The following is a 20,527-nucleotide window of genomic DNA, read 5'->3' on the forward strand; positions in this document are numbered from 1 at the left end:
GCAGACACAACAATGTAAAGTGCTTATAATTGTAAAAATCACAATTATTAGACACCTGACCTCTCTTAATTCTATAATTCTATACATGAAACTAATAATGATGATTTATGTTTCAAATTTCAAATGATTTCACATGAAATGAGACGATGACAAAAGCAAACAGTGAGTCGTGTGTGGGTTGTTTTTTTTTAAACTGAAGAAACAACAGTTTCTTTTCTTTCAACACTGGTATGGCAACACATTCTTTTATTAGTTTACAATAACTTTGGATGCAACGTAAAAAAAAAAAAAAACTTTACAAACTTTAAACGTTGCACATTAACAATGGATATGTTTACGGACAAAGAAACAGGTACAACGTCAAAGGTAAATAAACCCTCGCATCATGAGTAATCTCTGGAGGCTTTAATAAGAAACACGATTAACGTTTAATCTTTGCTTTGGTGTGTCTTCAAAGACGGCATTATTCTGCTTAAACTGATGATAAATCATGACAGACAATAAAGAAACACACAAACGTTTTATGTAAACTATTACTCAAAACTATAGCTAGTTTGTCCCATTCGCTTTAGTGCATCGTTTCTTCTCTCTTTTTTTGTATATTTACATCATTTGCATATGCACGAGAATTCCTGGCAAGTACGGATCTTTATGTCTTTATAGTCAGTTACTCAATCTCCGAGATTTCTTCTGTAATAAAATCATGTACAGGGAGACTTTGTGACAGCTATTGCACACACACACTCACACACTTTGGTGACCTAATCTACAGTTTTGGGCTGTTCGTTGGACTTCTTCAGGAGCGTGAGCAGGTTCTGCGACATGAAATACGGCCTCTCTGCAGATCCATCGTTGCGCTCGATGTCCTCCACTGTGACACAGGACACAAGCAGTTGAGGCACATTTTTCCAAACAGCATCCTAACACTGAACCATTGTTATATTGAACTATTGTTATTGTACAGTATAATAACTGTGCTTGTGTTCATGCAGTCGCCCATCTATAATCAGTAACTCTTCCCATGCAGGCTCTTACAGCTCAGTTATTGAGATTTATATCCCTATGACATGGATCAAATGCCAAAAAGCATTACACTTGCCATACTGGTCAGTCCGGCATAGATCGACTTCTTACACATGAGCATGACTCATGTCATAACTTTGGTAACAATAATGGACGTCTAATGGTGAAACTGTGCATTGTAACAAAGACAGGACTCATTCTCCTCATTCCTCCTATCTCCTAAGAGGGCCTTCACATACCATAAAGGCAGAGGTTTACTTGTGTTACTGTCATTGAGGAGGTTTTTTGTGTATAAAATTACACATTTTTTAAAAATGTGTAATTTTACTTTTACTTAAGTATGTTTTTTTTTGGAAGAACTGCACTTAAGTCCCCGAGTGAGTGAGAAAGTAAAAGCATTTGTGACCTTTGACCTGTTTCGACTGATACATTATGTGTTTACTTTAACTTGAGTACATTTTTAGACCAGTACTTTTACTTGTACTTAGGTCAAATGTGATCGAAATAGTGGTACTTTTACTTACTATTTCAGTACTCTTTCCACCTCTGCATAAAGGAGGTAAACACTCTTTCACTCTCTTTGCCATTTCCTCCTTATTCTGCATTGGTTTATGCGAGTACATAAAGCTTCTCTTTCAATACACAACAAGCATGTGTGTTCATGTCTGTTGTACAATCTTATCTCGAAATAACGTGATAGTTTCTCGTTGTAACGTAATACTGAGCACCCCACTTTATTTAGTATGTGTGGCTGCAATACGCTTCCGTAAAAAAGAGCGTTAATCTCGCGATAAAAAATTTACACCGTTAAAATGGGTTTGCGTTAACGCCGTTAATAACGCGGTTGACTGACAGCACAAAAACAAATCAATTGACGTTTCAGTCCACTAGATGGTGCCAAGTGCTCACGCTCACTAGAGCTGTTGTGTGAACATATCGCGATAAATGATCAGGATTTTGTAATATTGTGGCGATTCCCACCCTTATCACCGAAACAAACATATGACAAGTATATTCTATTTCTTTTATGTCTTTCTTTTTAAACGTTACACACTGATTTAAGACGTAATCAGACCTGTTTGATTTTGCTGGACATACAAAAAACAACTCACCTGCTTCCAAACCAACAGTCTTGACACACACACACACATACATACATGCATGCATACAGTGTTCAACCATAACGGAACCATGATGATTATAATACAATCACCTTTAATCAAGATTCACAGCCAATAAATATGGAATGTCATCAGTAATTTCAGTGGAAAAAAAATCAACGTACATATTTCACAAGGTGACAAAGAGGAAAAAGGTACAAAAGCATCCAGAGACTTGAGATGTTAGTTACGAGCATTCAGAAGGCCATGTCAACGTCATGCAGCACTTGAGAGAAAGAAAGAGAAAGAGAGAGAGAGAGAGAGAGACAAAGAGAAGATACAGACAGAGGCAGGTAGTTATGGTGAGTAAACAGCGAGAACAAGCCGAGTGGGTTCCACGGAGTCCGAGAGGCTGCGGTGGCTGCGTCGCGTCGACACAAGCCGCACCGTTTCACGCCAGTCTGAAATACCAAGGCAAGTAGGTGGCGATACAATACGTTGGACCCCAACTTGGCGAGGATCTCTACAAGACTACAGCCAAAAAAATACATCAAAGGCATACACTGCTGTATATATATATATATATATATACACATTATACACAAGATCCAAAGGGGAGGGGGGAAAAAGACCCAGTATATCAAACATGTCTGTAAGGTTTTGGCATCAGCTGGTATTATTGTAAACAGTGAAAGAGATTCACCATCAGTTGAGATGTGTTTGTTGTGACTGTACACGGAACCTGCAGTGCATTCGTTGACAGGAGTAAGACAACAAACATCAGTGACAGTAATCAGGCACAGGTTCAGCACTCACAATGTTCTACAGATCTTCACGATAGAAAAACCAACACTGTTCTAAAACCAACACAACGGAGCTGTTGTTTTTTTTTTCTTTTTCTCCAAGCTACAGATATGCACTGGGCTTTTTGACCTGCTTCAACCTTCAACCACCTCATCCAGCTGCACCGCGCACACAGCCAATCGTAAGCTTGTCGTATGAAAACATTAATCGCAACGTCGTACCTGTACAGTTCTTTCATTCTTTATGAGGTTTTACCAAGCCTCACTCCTTCTGCTACCCGACTTCTACTCCTGTGGTGTAGAAGCGGGTTTTTCCTCCTTAGATTCGTCCTTCTTCTCTTCCTTTTCACCACTCTCCTCTTTCTCAGCCTCCACAGCTGGAGGTGCCTTCTCCTCCTCCTCCTTCTTCTTTTCTTCCTCCTTTATCTCCTCCTTTTCTGCCGCCTCTTTCACGTCACCGTCTTCTTTCTTCTCGGCCTCCTCTGTCACTTCCTCGCTCTTCTTCTCGTTTGACTCTTCGGCGTCCGCCTTGGGCTGCAGCGGCTGCTCCTCTTCGTTGCCCTGCTTCAGCGCCGGCTGCTCTTTCAGCTGGATCTCGCCATCTTTCTGCTGCTGAAGAGGCGTCTCCTCCTCCAGCTTCACTTCGTCCACGGGCTTCGCGGCATCCGCCTGCTCGGCTCCGTCGTGGTCCTCGTCGAGCCTTTTTGTCTTGGAGAGAATCTCGTGCAGCTCGGGCGACATGAAGTAAGGCCTGTCGGACGAGCCGTCGTTTCTTTCCAAGTCCTCGCCTTTTCCGTGTGTCGTGTGTTTAATTTTGGGGTTAATGGAAATGAAAGGGGGGAAAATTGAAAAGTGCGTGGAAAATAAAAGTCAAGGGAAATTAAAAGGGAGAGAAGAGAGAAGAGAGAAGAGTCAGAGAACACGGCAGGAAGTAGAGGAAACCAGCAGCTCAGCTTGAGACGGTGGATGAAGAAGATAATAAGAAGGAGTTAAGTTGACAAAGTTAAACGTGACTCACAGAAGCAGAGGAAGAGTGTGTCCACACACATGGCGTAAACGCTGAAGAAGCCGTGGGCGATGAGGTACGATCCCACAACCACCGTCTGCAACGTGAAGACGACAGAGGTCAAGATGTTTGCTGGGGCTCGTCGGCCTCCAGGTGAATCACATCAAACAAATCAATGTGTGTGTCCTTACCATTATTGGCACCCAGTAGTAGTTCAGAGATGGAGCAGCGTCCTCAACTGCTTTGATTCTTCCAGAGAAGAAGAAGAAAGAGAAGATCCCTGGACAGAGAAAACAACAAAGACGACAGCTCACTCACTCTGTCTCTGTCTCTACACTCATTTAAAAATAACATAAAACACGTGCCTTAGAACTAAAAAACAAACTCTTACCAACGATGCCAACAATGAGGAGTTTCCCAAGAAACAGGAGGAAGTCAGTGACTTTGTCTAAAACAGCCACTCTGAGTTCAAACAGGAAACAGGGCAGAATGTTAGTGATGAACACACACTGTGTTCTAGTGAGTGTGGCCTATAGATGCTGCAGATTATTAGATTAGATTATGTTATTTCATTCATAGAAAAACAAAATCATTGAACATAAAAATTAATTGTGAATTAAATTGTGCAGAAAGAAGAAAGAATCTTATCACACCAAAAAACATTTTAATGGCAAAAATACTAAATTTAACGGATTTATAAATTTGGTTCTAAATGTTTATTTATTTTAAAAGATATCTGTTCCTTTTAAATGACTTTCTCTTTTTAGAATGTCTTCTGTGTGTGAGAAGGTAATAGCTTCTTATGAGCTTTGACCATGATTTGCAGAATAGTGTAATACATTTGATTTTATCAAGCTTCAAAAGTCAGAAATAATACAAAATGATGTCTGTGAACCATTTGGAAATTTTAGAAATCCGATCTAAAATGGTTTATACAACTTACTTTCATTTTTACACCAAGTTATTTGAACTGCAGTGTTTCACTGAACTGATTGACATTTTGAAGTTTTAATTCCTGTGGACTTCACTGAAACATTTCTCGTGTAAGATTTTCAGAATTGAAATCAGGGCACCGTGTTCTTACATTTGACAATCACAGCTGTCATCTATAGAATAAAACAATTCTAAATATGCAAAGGATGAAATCCCACCTGACAATATTCCTCATGAGAAGGAAAAATGCGTCTCGAGCTGAGGGGCAGAAACTTTTCCCATAGATGGCAATCTACGACAAACAAACAAACAAACAAACAAACAAATGTACTCAGAGGTAAATAAATGTGCGTGTGCCACGCTGTAGTCTCTAGTTACAGGAACTCACCATGATGTAAGCATTTCTGTTGAGGAACTTGATGCACTTCTCCAGACACCAGAAGCAGCACTTCATGCAGCTTAGCATGAATTTAGCAAACTTGTTCTGAGCACCTGGAGGACATAAGGGAGACATTAAAATACAGAGTGGCCATGATGAATACATCAGATGTCAAATGAGTAAAGGAGTCACTGCAGCACTCTATACTATACATATATAAAAACATGGAATAGTTGGGTGTTTGGTCATCTCAGCTAGACCTTTTATGATTTAACTCGTCTCACAACAACAACATAAAGGACACTGGTGAAGCTCTGCAGACAACCATCAACATCCAGCTGACCTTTCAACTTGTGATCCAGATACTCCAGAATGACCCTGATGACCTGGACCACGGACAGGATCAGAGAGCCAAAGGCCAGGGAGCCTGTGTGGTACCTGTGCAAGAGGATGAAACAGAGGTTTGGTTCGCTGCAAGAATCAGACACTGATTTACCCTTCTTCTTTTTTTTTTAACGCAGGCAGATCATTAACCTGCTCTTCTGTCTTCTATGAAGAGAGTAACACAAACTTAAACCTCTTTCCAAAGTCTGACCAACAATGACTATTACGAGGTATTATTACACCACAAACGAGGTGGTGTGTTCTGAACCTGCGAGGATGTTACTTTTCAAACCAGCAGGTGGCAGTAGTCTGTATTTAAAGCCCTCATAGTGCAGCACATTTAAACTGTTTGTTTTTCATGTTACTGGGTTATCACACAGACGACCATGTCATACATTTATACACGCACAAATCTCCAAATTAAATAAGGAAGGTACGGAAGAAGGGTTACAGAGTATATATGATCCTTTAGTGCCAGTCTATTCAAATAGTGGCCCGGGGGCCATATGCAGCCCATAACCAACTTCATAGTGGCAAAGCCTGTGGTTTCACCAGAAATAACCAAGGTATAACACTTTGTACTGTCCTTAAAGATTATTTCATCAATTCCTACAGTCGTCTGATAGGTTTGACAGCAGTGTTAGTTCTTTTGTATTCTGTTAAAGGCACTTTGAGATGTTAGTGGGTCGTATATGACATATTTTCTTATTTCAAAGAGAAAACAAATGCTGATTTTATGCACTTTATGCACCTGAGATGACAAACACGTTTGTCATATTTTTTATTTAACATAGTTAAGCTAATACTGTCTACTTTTCTTTTCTTACATGGGGGGAGGACAGGTACATCCAAAAATAATTTTATTGCTAGTTCTTTGATTATTTTTTTAAATGCACTTTTTGTATGTTTTACATGTGTCAACACCTGCAGAAAATGTCTGGCCCAGCTAAAGTTCTTGGTTTGAAAACGCGGCCCAACTGAGTTTGGAACTGAATAGTCCTGCCTTAGTGTTTACCCTCTTAACAAGTCGTTGTTGTTCCACATAGTGAATTGACCGTTAAGCCATCAGCAGGACTAATGTTAACACAAAGAGAGGCCAACGATGATGCACACAGTGCCCCAACAAGTTCTGTGGATGGTCAATGACTGCTCAATGGCCAAATGATGGAGCAGTGTGTCCTAGGCTTTACAGAAATACACTGAAGACCTGAACCACTGGTGCTTGTTTTCACAGTTCATCGTTTCGTCTATCTTGTGTTAATGATGCAGGTGAAACAGGCTCCACATCTGTTCTCACAGCTTTAAGAAGAACATTAGCTCTATTCTTTGACCTAATTTAATCCTTCCAGCCACATTTTTTTTTTTACTACTTAGTCTGCACACAGGTACAATTTGAAATCCATCTTCTAACCTGAGGGCGCGTCCAAGCGAGGCGAAGATGGGAAAGGCGGGAATGTCATCAGGCTTCTTGAAGGCCCAGTAATATGAGGCGAAGGCCCCCGACAGAGTGACCTGACCCAGGGCCGTCACAAAGTTGGCACACCAGAAGAACAGGAAGACGTTGTAGAACTGGAACAGAATGAGGTATTTGTGGTAGAGGGTCTCACCACCGTAGAAGGCGAACAGACACTCTGCATCTGGACACTGAGCAGAGACGTTGGAGGTGTTGAAAGTCTGGAGAAAAAAAGAGTAACACAGGGTTATTTTAACAGATTTTTATAAATAAATAGTAAATGAAAGAAATCTGTGATGATACGGAGGTGAGCAGAAGCATAATCAATCTGTTTCTTTCTAAAAGGTGACACATCGTACCAGACTACATATTTGGCATTTTGGTAAATCCTTCTGCAGTGCTGATGTCTACACACACGTCTTCAAAGATTACATTTTTACGTGATATTTACAGACACACCTTAGGGTCACAGGTGTCTCGTGAGTACTCGCACTCGGAGTTGTTGAACACTTTGTAAACCTGCTCATTAGAGGTGGACAAGAAACTGATCAGGGCTGTTAAGGAGACAACAAGGAGAGGATTTCCAATACCCATCAACATCTATTCTATTCCCCCGCTGCAGTCACAGTAACATGAAAACAAAGGATACACAGCAGTGACGGCCCAGTACGCAATCACCACGGCGAGGAGGGCAAAGGTCAGCAGTGGGTAGAACAGAGATGACATCACATGCCCGACAGCTCTGGAAAGAAGAAAGTATCACACATAAGTGCTGTTATTATCATTAGCATACACTGTGCACACTAAAGCTGAAAGGACAATATGTAATTTTTGCCACTAGCTCTAAATCGAAACACAAACAAAAGACCTAGTTAGATGACATCGGGAAGCAGTGTGGGATCATGGGAATTGTTGTCTTATTGTCTTGTTTGGTTCCCCTGTGTGTCTGAGCTTTACGAGGACAGTCAGTGACAATTAAATGAAATAACACAACACACTGGCTAACTAGTAGTACCGAATATTTCCTTCCTATAATGGATAATTATATAATAATAATAATAATGGATAAAGTGGGTGACATTTAAACCTTGAATAGAAATATGGATTTAAAGAGTGTTTAAAGTGTGTCATCAATTTATAACATTAGTCTCATTATATTTAGCAATGTAAATGCAGGAATGCTATGTACAGTATAATCTGGCAAAAATTCACTCTCCTTTGAAGCTCTGCTTTGGACGCCCATCATCTATAGTAAATTATACTTGCTAAGTCATTTATTTCATTCACTTAAGTCCCTAAATGTCATTTCATAGTGAGAAGTAAGCATCGGTTAGACAGGTTTCTCGAGGTTCATCATGACAAGTGACTGTTTTTACATGAAAAGAAAGGCAAATGTTTCATTTCTGGGTGGATATGGAGTCAGTTTTTCACAGGATTAAATGCACATTAAAAGACATGACGTGAGACTGACCTGCTGGCCTCTTTGATGAGAGCAATGGCAATTAAGATTCTCTTCCTGAGGAAGATGAGCAGCAGAATGATGACAAATTCCACAATAGCCAGGATGATCACTGCACAGTAGTGAACAAAAACAGGTCATTATGAACTGGCGCCAGTTTGTGACGGTCACATTACGCGGTGAAAGATGTTGTTTGTGCTTACTGAAGGCCAGCCAGGTCTGTCTGATCTGCAGGTAGACGGCAAAGTCCGTCTGCAGACCCAGGTCACGGATGGTGACGTCAGCGCCGGGTTCTCCCTTCAAACTGGCAAACTCCATGTAACAGTGGAAGATGCCTGAAAAACATTTTCCAGGTCGTTAACACTATTTTTTTTATTATTTTAAATGTAATTTCAATGAGGGCAGTTCTCACTGAGTACTTACCATATCCAATGACAATAATAACCAAAACGATCATGATCCACACCATGATGCCCGCCAGGAACCGCAGCAGGACGATGAAAATTAAGCTGACGACCATGGCTATCACCAGACCACTGAAGAGAGCAGACACATAAAGATCTTTCCACATGCAATTATGTAAACACACACAAGTTGTAAAATATTGATGAAAAATGAGGATTATTTTTCTGTGGAACCAGCCTACAAACTCATATATAGAGAGAGATAAATAATGGAAATATGATGCATTGTCTCCTGTAACCAGAGGAGACAGAGCAGACAGACTCACAGTAATATCCAATGCCAAGACTGAGTGTAGTCTTCAAAGATTCTCATGGCCACCTGCCGAGCTTCAACAACCACATTTGACTTCCTGTGGAAAAAGAACAATTTTAAACCAGAACATCTGTTTTTGTGCAAAAAAAAACCTGCCATGTGAGAAGACTGAATATAATAATAAGTAATGGTGTTTTATGATCAATATATGGTGAGATAATTCAGCAAATGCATGTAATATCAGGAGAACAAGCGAAAGGAGAGTGTGGCTCCCCAGATTTATTGTTGGCTAAACACACTGAGCACCAGCTGATGATGATGATGACAAAAGTAACTAGTGAGGTTGTGTAGAGGGTCGAGCCCTGTGAAGCTGTGCCCGCTGAAAGAAGAGAGCACAGCAACAGCAGATCGACAACCGTTCATCATCATTGAAGGGAGAATTCCCACCGGGAATAACACAGACATAAAGACGCTCCAGGGAGGGCAGAACGAGTTTTTTTCTGAGCAACTGATTAAAGACTAATCTGAAAGTAAAACAACAAGAGATTTAGGACAATGCTGTTTCCCACAGTCAAATCAAATCAAGTCAAATTTATTTGTATCGCCCCAAAATCACTAAGTGCAGTTTGCCCTCAGTCTATGACTAGTTTGCGATGGCAGTACTGTCAATGCACTCATCTATCTTGCAGGGTTGTTTTAAAGCTCTAGAGTATCACTGTTGTTGGCCCCCGGAGAAAATCTGAGTAATTACCAAAACGCTGCTGGCGCCTCTGCATGATGTATGTATGCCTTTGTGCTCCATTAACCAAGAGCAAGAAACATTCATCCTGTCAAACTGCTGGACGTCCAGGTTTTTTTTTTTTTTTTTTAAACCTCTTAAACCTTTTAATGGCTGCTTCTAGGCATTTTCAGCCGTACTCCAGTGCTGTTGTTGTGCTTCCTCCTCCGCCTTTGTCAGTGTTTCCACTGTTGCGTTTCTACTAGCGGTTCTAGTGCCGACACAAGAATCAAGCTGAACAATGCCGAACTCTAGATCAGTTAAGAAGACTTAAAAATCCTAAAAACGTGGGTTAATCTCCAGCAAATACCAGAGAAATGTCTAAAATCGAAATACTTAACAGAGGAGTCTGGCGTATTTAGCGACAGCACTGCTGATCACAAAACCTGCCGCTGTATTTAAGTCCTGGAGTCTGTGCTCCGGTCATAGTTTTAATGAACTGATTCTAATGATTCAGTTACACTGAAAACAACTGCTTTACAAGTCACTAGTCACTCGTTTGTGTACAAAACAAAGTCCCGGCAGTTTCATGCAGCCGTGCAGTGATGACTCCGCCCATGTTGAGTAGGTACTATTTTGTAGTGGAAAACCAACATAAACCGTGCTGAGGAGAGGCGAGGAGAGGCGAGCTGGGACCATAGATGGGGGGCTTTAGTATCTACTTAGTACCCAGGAAGTCTGGAAAAGGTTTTTAGTGGGCATGGGCTTGAAGTGGGCACACATGGGTGCGGCCACCATAGACAAACCACATTATCAGCCCGAATATAACCCTTATGCGGCCCACATGTAACATGCATTCATTTATATTAAAAAGTTACACTGAATTTTTACACCTTTACCCCTGAATTCATGTAAAGTCCGGGTCCAGATCACATCCCCAGAAAATGTCATCCAAATCTGCCCTTTACATTATCAGAAATGCTGCAGGATGAGGACTGTGTGATGCCGAAAGGACTCACTTCGATGCTTCCAGCACATCAGACGCATTGATGTTGACGCCCTCACCGGAATCAAAAGTGGTCTCATTGCCCACCACCACCACCCCGCCTTTCAACGTCCCCAAGGCAGGAAGGCAGCGACGCGTGACTGTGGAGGAAGGAGATGATGATGATGATCAGTGCGTGTGGTTCTGTTTTGGCTTCACCTCCACTGGATACTTGTGTGGGCGAATAATCGGGAACAGGATTCTCACTTACAGGCTTTACTTGGCATCAGCAGGGCTGGACACAAGCCATCCCTCAGAAGCTCAGGAGGACTCTGAGTGTTGAAGAACAGCCTTGAATGTAGTTTTCAAACATTTTTTTCATCTTTTTTTTTTTTGTGAGACATTGTGTGAATAATCCAATTATTACCTTTTCAGCAAAGTCCACGCCGTCCTTGCAGAATTGTTGGTAGTAATCACGGTCTTCTTTGCTGCCTAACTTGGCTTTCACCAGGGTAAGATGCCGGTCGGGACAGCCTGCCACACATAACTGGACACAAATAATAACAGTCAGTGACAATTAACACTGTTGGAAAGGGGACAACAGTTGCAGTGTTCATAAAAAAAAAACAGATTCCATGCAGCTTCTGACCTGTGTGGTGGGACACTGAAACTCCAGCAGCACCAGAGGACTGGCACATTTCAGTATGTTGAAGTAAAACAGAAGAGGCTTCTTCCTGTTGTTAAAGAACAAGTGAGAAAACGCTGTTACTCGGCCAAGACTGTAATTCAATAAAATACAATTACACCTATCATGTGACAAGGTAAGCTACACCTAAACTCTGGCTCTGTTTACAGGGATCAGTCCACTTGTGAGGTCATGTGACTCACTCGAGAGGTGTTCCAGCTTGTCCGCAGAACTGGCCCCTGCTGTCTGTGGGGTAGATCACCTTCCTGGGGTCGCCCTGAGACCAGGCTGTGGGACATATGTGGTCATTAAAATAAATGTAAAAAAACAAAAAACAATATATTCTTGTTTATTACCGTGCTCATCCCTCACCAAGCACGTCAAGGCACTAATGTGGCCTTTGCATTCCAAACCTTTTCATTCATTTTAAAGCGATTACAAATTCATATCTGCCAATGAACCCCACTAGTTGTTACACAGTGGACTTTTTAAATAGAATTGCAATATCACGTTTGCTTCACATTTTCTGTTTTTGATCAACAACTGATGCTTTTACTGCTGCTAAATGCATGTTTTATTATTCCAGTTCTAATTTATATAAGTGAATATTAAGTGAGCGTGTACAATATGATGCATGACCTAGAATTAAAGGCAAGACTCTGAAAAAAACGTTGGATGAATGAACCATGTCTTACTGAAGAAAAGTTGTTTTACATGTATTAATAGTGAAATTTAAAAGACTTATGAAAGAAATTAGTCTGAAGTCATGTGACAGGTCTGCAACAGGTCTGAGCAGTGAGAGGTGTCACAAAAGCTGCATCCAGGCATGCACTAAAACCTTTTTTTGTGGATTATGGAGATGATTTGAAAAGAGTAAAGAAAAACAAAATCAGACATTCTCTGGAAATTCCAGCTCCGCAGTCAAATGTCTAGATAATGTGAAACCCACGCCTGGATCATCTGATAATTCCCCTTCTCTGTCTGAAAATGACTTAAATAAATGACACATAGAGTGACGAGGAAGGATCTTACCGAGGATTCCAACAGCAAAGTATCCCAACAGGGCCACGATGAAGAGGATACAGCAGAGGACATCTGTGCAGCCCCTGAACAGAGGAGGCCAAGTGTAACGTTATTGCCATTTTATACAAGAAAAAGAGAAGAAATTATGATGACAGATTAAACAGATGGCTCACCTGTTGTGAATTGGCCCCTTGAAGTTTGGATCAAACTTCCTGGAATCTCCTGAGAATTAAAGAAAACAAAACTATTATTCTCAGTTGATAATACCCAGTCTTACTCTTATGAGAAATGGTGCACATGCATCACTAAGGCAAGTTGACCAAAAGCCTGTGGTTTTCCTTTCAGGGACTCGTAACTAACCGATGACAACATCCTGTGAAAACTTACAATTTTATATGTTTTATCTTTGTTTGGATTTTTAACTCATTATGTTATCTGTTTTATTGTAAAGCACTTTGTAACTCATTTTTGAAAAGTGCTATATAAATAAAGTTATTATTATTATCACCAACGTTAAAATACAGTGGTGTAAATAGGCTGAGCAAAGTCAGCGACAGACTTTTCACAGGGGGCAGATTTACTCCCAATAAGATCATTTGCTCTCTCATTGTCCTCCTCTTCCTCACATTTACTTCTCTATTATTTATTTATTATTATCTTGTTATTTGTTTCATTTTCCAAACACGGCGGTTAAAATTCTGAGTAGAACAGTATTTGATTATATGATTTTAGTACCACCACAGGAAGCTTGTGTACGACTGGTGGTACACGTACCAACGTTTGAGAACCATGAGATTAGACAAAAAAAAAGAATCCCCCGTAGGTTTAACTCATTGCTAACATCTCAAAACACCATTATCAAAATTGTCTTCAGTGGTACAGACGAGACAGGTCTTGGAAAAACTGGTTTTGATGTCCACTTTGGTCTTTAGGATGTAGGCTGTTATGTTGTTGAACTAAACTGAATTACTGTCCTGCACGTTGACAGGCGTTTGTGTTATTTTAATGTATTAGTTTTGTGCGGTTCCTTTACAGTCCATTTATTTCTCCGCACTGAGAACTGCACAGACGTGTGCTGTTGTTCGGCTTTGGCGGAGGTATGCGGCGCGCCGAATCTCATTACAGGCTTATGAAATTGATTAGCTGCGCGGCCTAATTGCTTCTATGAAATTACAACTGTGAGCAAGTAAATTCGTTCATTTTCCCACACGTTATTATGAGACACTCTCTGAGCTAGAAACACAGCCACGTCTGTCGGATCAGGACTCTAACTGTACAAACTCATCCGTTTCAGCATCAAATCCAGATCCATGTGATACCCACACAGCGACTAAGCCATTGCTTCTTGGTTTTGCACAAAGAGACAGTAAAATAACCTTCATATGCTGAATGTACTCGTGTACACATGGTATTATGTGTCGCTCCCTGTATTGACATAGACAAGACAGACTCCAGAACAAAAGGATTCTTCTTCTTCCTAACTGTTGTGCCTAGCAACCGACAAAATGGCTCCCCCGGTGACGGTGAGCTCTCTGTGGACACCGCGAGCCGCCATGGAAACACCTCAGACGCTGCAGAGGAGAAACATCGACCACCAACCCTGCCTGTGGTGAGGTCATTATTATGATGAACACTGTGAGTCAACATGTGCGAGAACGACAAACGAGGAAGGTTCCTCACGGGTACACTGCAAAAAATGAAAATATGTACTAGACTTGAATTCAGTGTATTTATCTAATCACACATTATTTTGGACTTATTTACTTAGAAAGGCTGAAGATACTTAAGATAATTTTACTTAAGTCCAGGCTTCTAAATTACACCTTGGAATATGGTTTAGAAAACAAGGCATTAACTTAATTATCTCCTCCACTCACACATCCCTGTGTGAGATAACCAGCTGTTACACATCCTGTCATATTTAAAGTGTAGCAGCCTGACACAGCATCCACGGTGATTCACACGATCAAGTAAACATCAAGGCTGTATCTCTAAACCCTCAGCTGCAGACGTAGTGACATGTTTTCTCGCTCACACATCCTTCACAGTATACACACAGCTTCTTCCCACACAGCTAAAAAGGTGTCAGTGCAGTATTTCTCCAACATAGAACAGTCAATAGACACATATTGCCCTACCTTGTTGATAGTTTTTTGTCATTCTGTTGTTCTTTCGCTCAGAATTCCTGTCATGGAGGCTTTTAAATATGTGTGTGTATATGGCTGTGGTGTCTTCGCAGTCTGCTTCCTGTAATAAAGGCTCTGACTCCTCTAGCCTCGAACTCTTAACTTCCTTCTTTCAGCGTACTCAAGGCTCCGTTAGTGTGCTCTCTCACGTCAGGGGAATTGCAGCAAGAACTCTGTCGATGGGGGAATTAAAGCGGACGCTGCTCGAGTAACAAACATCAGTCGTGATTATACACACACACACACAAGGCTAATGTATGTAGATTTTACTCTGTGGAGGTTTCTGTTGTTCAGAAACCTATCTACACATGGAAGGTTACGTCTGTCTGTCTGTCTGATAATCATATAACTGTCCAACAGGTTGTTTTACAGGCTTCAAAGTTGGCTGCTGACCTACTAAGGGCACCAGTGTGTGCATTTTTAGCTTTAGTTTGGATAAAATATCGGTATTGCACTATATGTGTGTGTGTTTTGTTTTCCATACAGTACTTTAGGATTTAATATAAATAAAAAGGCATTTTTAAAACAATCTGAAAGTGCCTTGGCTTCTTTCTTTTTCTTTTTTTTACAAAATATATTTGACACCAGGATCATAGTAGCTATTCTTGGCTTCAACTCTATACACCCCATCACTGTGCCCCCTGTTCTCTGTTTCCTTGCTTCTGCTGTCTTACAGCATGCAAATGCATGCAGCGCCGCTGCAACTCTGTCGTCATATAATGAAAATAACATCTCACCCACCGACACTTAACATAGCATACGCTCCTAATTCTGTAGTTGCCAGATTGTTAGAGGATTTTGCCTCAAACATCCTTCAACAGTGGACAAGGGTCTCTTTAAAGGGTGGAGACAAGACTGTTATATGGGGTTTCTGGTGGCACATGACCATGGGCTAGTCTGCCCAACTCCTCTGTCATGTGACTCTCTTACAGCGTCATTTCTCCTTGGCAAGTTCCTGCATGAGAGCAGGTCAGACACTTAATGTTTCAGGCTGGTTTTAAAATCTTTCTTTGTCATAAGGAGCAAAGAAACCAGTAAATATTGACATTTATGAGGCTGAAAAATCAGAGAACGTGTAGTTATACAGCCATGAGAACCAGATACACTTTCTTTTAAGTTCACTATTTGAAAAGTATAAAAGTATAAAAGTTACTATTCGACTCCCTAATTGGGAGTGGGCAGGTGAAATGGCATCTTGAAGTTTTGACAGTCCAGTGCAACACTTTAGAACAAAACATTAAGTTTTATGGTTGAGCTTTAGAGGTAGGTGTTGTTATCTCTGGACCACAGACTGCATATAAAGAGGGACACAATGTCTCCACTTCTTCCCTCTGTACAGGAGTGAAGCCAAATCATTCCAGTAACTGTATAGGTGCTTCCATCTTATACCAACTATGTGTTTTTAAGTCAGAACAGCAGAGATGGTGGTCATTTGTTAGTTATAGCAGATATAATACATTACTCAAAACAGGTTATTAATGAATGGTGACCGAGCTCCATACAGAGTGAGACATTTCACAGCTAAAAAAAACATTTCAGATTTACCTTGAACTTGTCCTTGGTATTTTCTGTACTTAGCACTGTGTAGTTTATCGCTAAATGTGGTGATATTAACATATTTGATAAGCAAAAATAATTAACTGATGACGTCAGTAAAATCCAATTATTATTAAAACAGGAAACAATAAAAAAACAAAAAAGAGGGTTTTCCCTCTCTCTCTCTTTAACAAAGGGTTTGTTTGATTTGTAGAATCCATCTGTGAGAGTGATAAACACAGTCCCATTAGAGTCCGGACAGCATGTGGTCCCTTTTTTCCTTTTTTGTGCCATTAAACAACCATCGCCTGCGCTAAAAATGCATTCCAGCAGATTTGCTAAATGTCCCTAAATGATCTTGTTTGTCTATTTTAGTGGCAAAATGAACATAAGTGTAAGTAATGCAAGTGTGGAACGTGAGTGGAGCAAATATAAAAAGGTGTACACACACTGTACACATTTGGGTAAACTGGGTTTTCTAGGTTTACACACCGCTGTTGGTGAAAGCCCACAGGGCACCTCACATCACACAGACACACCTCGCTTCACAGCTACAGGACAATCTCACTCTGCATCTCAGTTGTTCATTATGTCTGCTTAACTTTACCTAAACCTTTAAATAATTAAGTTCAAGCCTAAATCAAGTCATTAGAGGAGTAAACACTAAAATTCAAATGACGTCTTTGACAAGTTACAACCGTCTATGGTTTCTAATCCCGTTTTTAGACCATTGGAGTCAGGACATTTTGGGATTTCGGATTTCTGACACATGTTTGAAGGTTGAATCTCTGGGACAAACCCCGGGATTGTGGCACCGTCGGTCCTCGCTGACAGCTTTATGGCTGGCATGGCAATCCATCACGATGACTGTCCAGTCAATAAGAAGATGGAGGAGAGGCGACATGGGAAGGTTGAAACAAGTGTGTCCCAGACTTAAGACTTAAGATTTAGGATAAGTCATACTCTCCATGTCCAGGTCTGCTAGGGTCTGCGTGGCATCAATTTTGTCATCTAGAATTCGGTAATGGTGCACGTGGACCCCACACTGGCACACCCCCAGTTCCAGTCCACTTGTTGGTGCGCTCAACTTGCTTAAGTTAATGCGAGGAGGTTTCACTGGTACCTACACATGTACAACTCAAGTGTTTAAAGAATACACAGGTATAGAAATCAAAACTTGCAAATGTGTAGAACACCAGACTGGTGCGGAAGTGGTTGTGGGTAGATGTTAAGGTGCTGGTTAAGGTTAAAGTAAGATATGGCATCGTCTCAAAAAGCCTCCTCATGTAGTCAGAAGTAGTACAAGTGTGTGTGTGTGTGTGTGTGTGTGTGTGTGTGTGTGTGTGTGTGTGTGTGTGTGTTAAAGGAAGTGATGATGTCATGACTGATGTGATTCACTAATGGGCCCAGAGGGGTTATCGAATGAGCCCATCCCTGGCCACCTTAATGGGTTAGTGGCCACTTTGTGTGTGTGTGTGTGTGTGTGTACTTGTACTGTATTTGTTACCTCTTTGGGACTTTTTCCTGGCATAAACACTGACCTTGTCAGGACCAGGAGTCCTCATGGAGACCAAAACCTTGCGCTAATGAGGGAGAACCTCATTTCTAACAAACCCGGTTAAGTTCAGGGTTTACGGTTTGAATTGTGTTTAGGTTATGGTTAGAGATAAGGCTTTGTTTAGGCTGTTCAAATGAATGGGAATAGCTGCGCAAACCTGTGTGTGTGTGTGTGAATGGTGTGCATTTAGTCTCCAGCCCTCTTGTTCATGACATTCTCACCTTTCTATTCTATCTCAAAAATACAGTGCTTGCTTCTGTTCCACCACTTTATCAAGCCTCTGCCAGCTGCTTAAGAAACTCTTACTTGAGCTTATAATGAGGGCATTGGCCTAGATATTCTTAAAGACAGAGAGGAAAGACATTTTTTAAGAGCTGAATACATTTTTGTTTTTTACAAACACTGATCATTGTCTCTACTCCTGACAGTCATTGATGGGATCAAACAGCAACAGTTTGTATCACATTCCCAAACCAAGAGCCACAGTTTTAAATGACATACGGTCATTGTGAAACAGTAATACACACAGTGTCTCTGTTCGTGCACTCCCATTGTGTGTGGTAATGTATCTGAGCGTTTGCCAGCTTAATATTGACTGGAAGCCTCAGACTGAGTCTGCTGAGTGGGTAGTGCAGGCAAGGCTGAACACGGTCCAGACAGTGCAGGCTGCCGCATGTCTGCATGCATGCACCTCAGCCTAGGAGAGGAGGGAAACTTTAAAATACTGTAAGGCACCGCTCACAGGTCAAAGTCTGCTAAAAAACTGCTGTTAAAGAATACTGGTGAGCTCCAGTCTGAATTGTGTGTCTGTATCACATAAAACGTCTGTGACCAGTTTAGAGGGGATTGTGGTTTTTGACCTTTTAGCCTCCATGGGGGAGGGGAGTCGGGGAAAAAAGGAGCTGTCTACATGGTAGCAGGAAAGCAACAAGGAAATGCTCCACAGTGGGAGCTCTACAGATAAACTGAAGAAGATGTATGCTCAGCGGTGAGGGTGTGGACCCTTGGGAGCATCGTGCATTGTGAAAGACGAGATAAATCGACCAAGCCAGACAGAATTAATAGTGTATTTTCAATGAAATACCAGCATGGCGATTGTGGTTTGCATTGCACAGCGCGCCTATGGCCATCAAACAAAAATAACAGGGTGTTACCCCGCCTTTTGCCCTATGTAAGCTGGAATTGGCTCCAGCGCGACCCCCAAGTGGAGGATAAAGCGGTAGAACAAAGACTGAATAACACAGGTTATACAGAGACTTCATGACGAAGCAGACTGTATGGACCAACGACCCATCCCAGAGATAAGGAGACCACAGTGGGCTGATGTTGGGCTGCAGAGTTGGTGACAAAATGCATGTGTGACACACATAATAATCAGCAGTGAGTCATGTGTGTGGTTGGGACATGAGGATGGGTTTTTTCCATAACTTGTGGACAATAACAATTTAACATCTGTGGAGTTCATGTGTGCATGTTTTGCATTGTTAGTACGTCCATGACCGTACACAAACGGCAAACTTTACAAATAGTCATAGCATTCCAATACGTCAGTCCATATTCTCTGTCTTTCTCCGCTTTATTTCCACCGGTACGGTCTTTTAACACTTTTTACGTCCTCTTAACTGTAGATTGTACGGATGCACTGATTCACCACGCAGGTATAAAGATAATCATTTCTATGATATTTAGGGCTAGATTGTACCAGATTACAATATCTGATGCAGTGATTTTCACCAGCAGTGAACCAAAGCATTAACTTGCTCTAATATGTTCTCATATTCTCTATCTGTATCATCTGTTTTTTCTATTCCTCATCCACTGTTATTTGTTTCTGAAGTAAATAATAAGCTGAATACAAAATAAAACCCACAATAAACAAGTCAAATTTAGTAGATTGACAACCTACTTTGAGATCTGTGGTTAATTTGGGAGTGTACACGATAGATGCTGTTAAAGTGAAGACAAGTCGCTTCCCTTTTAAACAGCATGTTGCCTCCCATTCACTGGGAGTATTTGCCAACTAAAACGATATTAAAGGCTCATTTAAAAGGCATTTACGGAGATTGTAGGTGTGGCCTGCCGTGGAAAAACAAGCTCGCCTGTGGTGGATGTTGTGGAGGATGCCTACAGATCTGCACAGGACCCATGAGGTCCACACCCATTCATCCATTGCAGTCATTGTTTCCATTTCTTCGCCAGTCAACAGTGTAGGGAGAAAAAAAGACAACTCAAAGATCGAGGAGACATCTTACCGTATTTGCTGTCCGGTTTTTTCTCGTCGTTCTCCATTTTCTCACACACGCGCTGCGGCTCAGACCTCAGACAAGACAGTTACCATGGAAATGTCGAGGGGAATAGACCATCAGCTACACTGACCAAGAGAGAGAGAGAGAGAGAGGGTGAGAGAGAGAGAGAGAGAGAGGGAGAGACCATCCCAAACAACTGAAGTACAACGCATTCCTGGATAACGGAGAGCACAGAGAGCCAATCAGAGAGCAGAGTCTGATGACTGACAGCTGCGGCAGCCAATCCTGGTGTGCCTCACTTATGACAAAAGCTTCTTCTTTTTTTACGCGCTG

At 41.3% G+C, this 20,527-nt stretch overlaps 1 protein-coding gene across 3 annotated transcripts; it reads right to left on the reverse strand.

The window, feature by feature from the left end:
• Positions 1–229: 229 nt before the first annotated feature.
• Positions 230–20,388, reverse strand: slc44a2 (solute carrier family 44 member 2). 3 transcript variants are annotated; one of them, XM_058641078.1, is made up of 22 exons: positions 20,201–20,386; positions 12,842–12,890; positions 12,678–12,751; positions 11,849–11,933; positions 11,610–11,694; positions 11,388–11,507; positions 11,232–11,292; positions 10,995–11,121; positions 9,271–9,354; positions 8,964–9,076; positions 8,744–8,875; positions 8,553–8,652; positions 7,731–7,823; positions 7,541–7,625; positions 7,040–7,302; positions 5,588–5,682; positions 5,254–5,357; positions 5,084–5,157; positions 4,324–4,394; positions 4,124–4,212; positions 3,945–4,029; positions 230–871 (listed from the first exon to the last, which is right to left on the reverse strand). In XM_058641078.1, exons 1-22 carry the CDS (start codon positions 20,235–20,237, stop codon positions 762–764), a joined length of 2,136 nt encoding a protein of 711 aa, XP_058497061.1. In that variant the 5' UTR covers positions 20,238–20,386; the 3' UTR covers positions 230–761. The 3 variants fall into 3 exon arrangements, with proteins under 3 accessions (XP_058497061.1, XP_058497059.1, XP_058497060.1); XM_058641076.1 differs by lacking the exon at positions 230–871 and adding an exon at positions 3,004–3,714 and having other exon boundaries at positions 20,201–20,388; XM_058641077.1 differs by lacking the exons at positions 230–871; positions 20,201–20,386 and adding exons at positions 3,004–3,714; positions 14,807–14,941.
• Between the last annotated feature and the right edge of the window lie 139 nt (positions 20,389–20,527).

The sequence above is a fragment of the Solea solea genome, chromosome 10 (assembly GCF_958295425.1).
Source record: "Solea solea chromosome 10, fSolSol10.1, whole genome shotgun sequence".
In the NCBI taxonomy this organism is placed as follows: Eukaryota; Metazoa; Chordata; class Actinopteri; order Pleuronectiformes; family Soleidae; genus Solea; species Solea solea.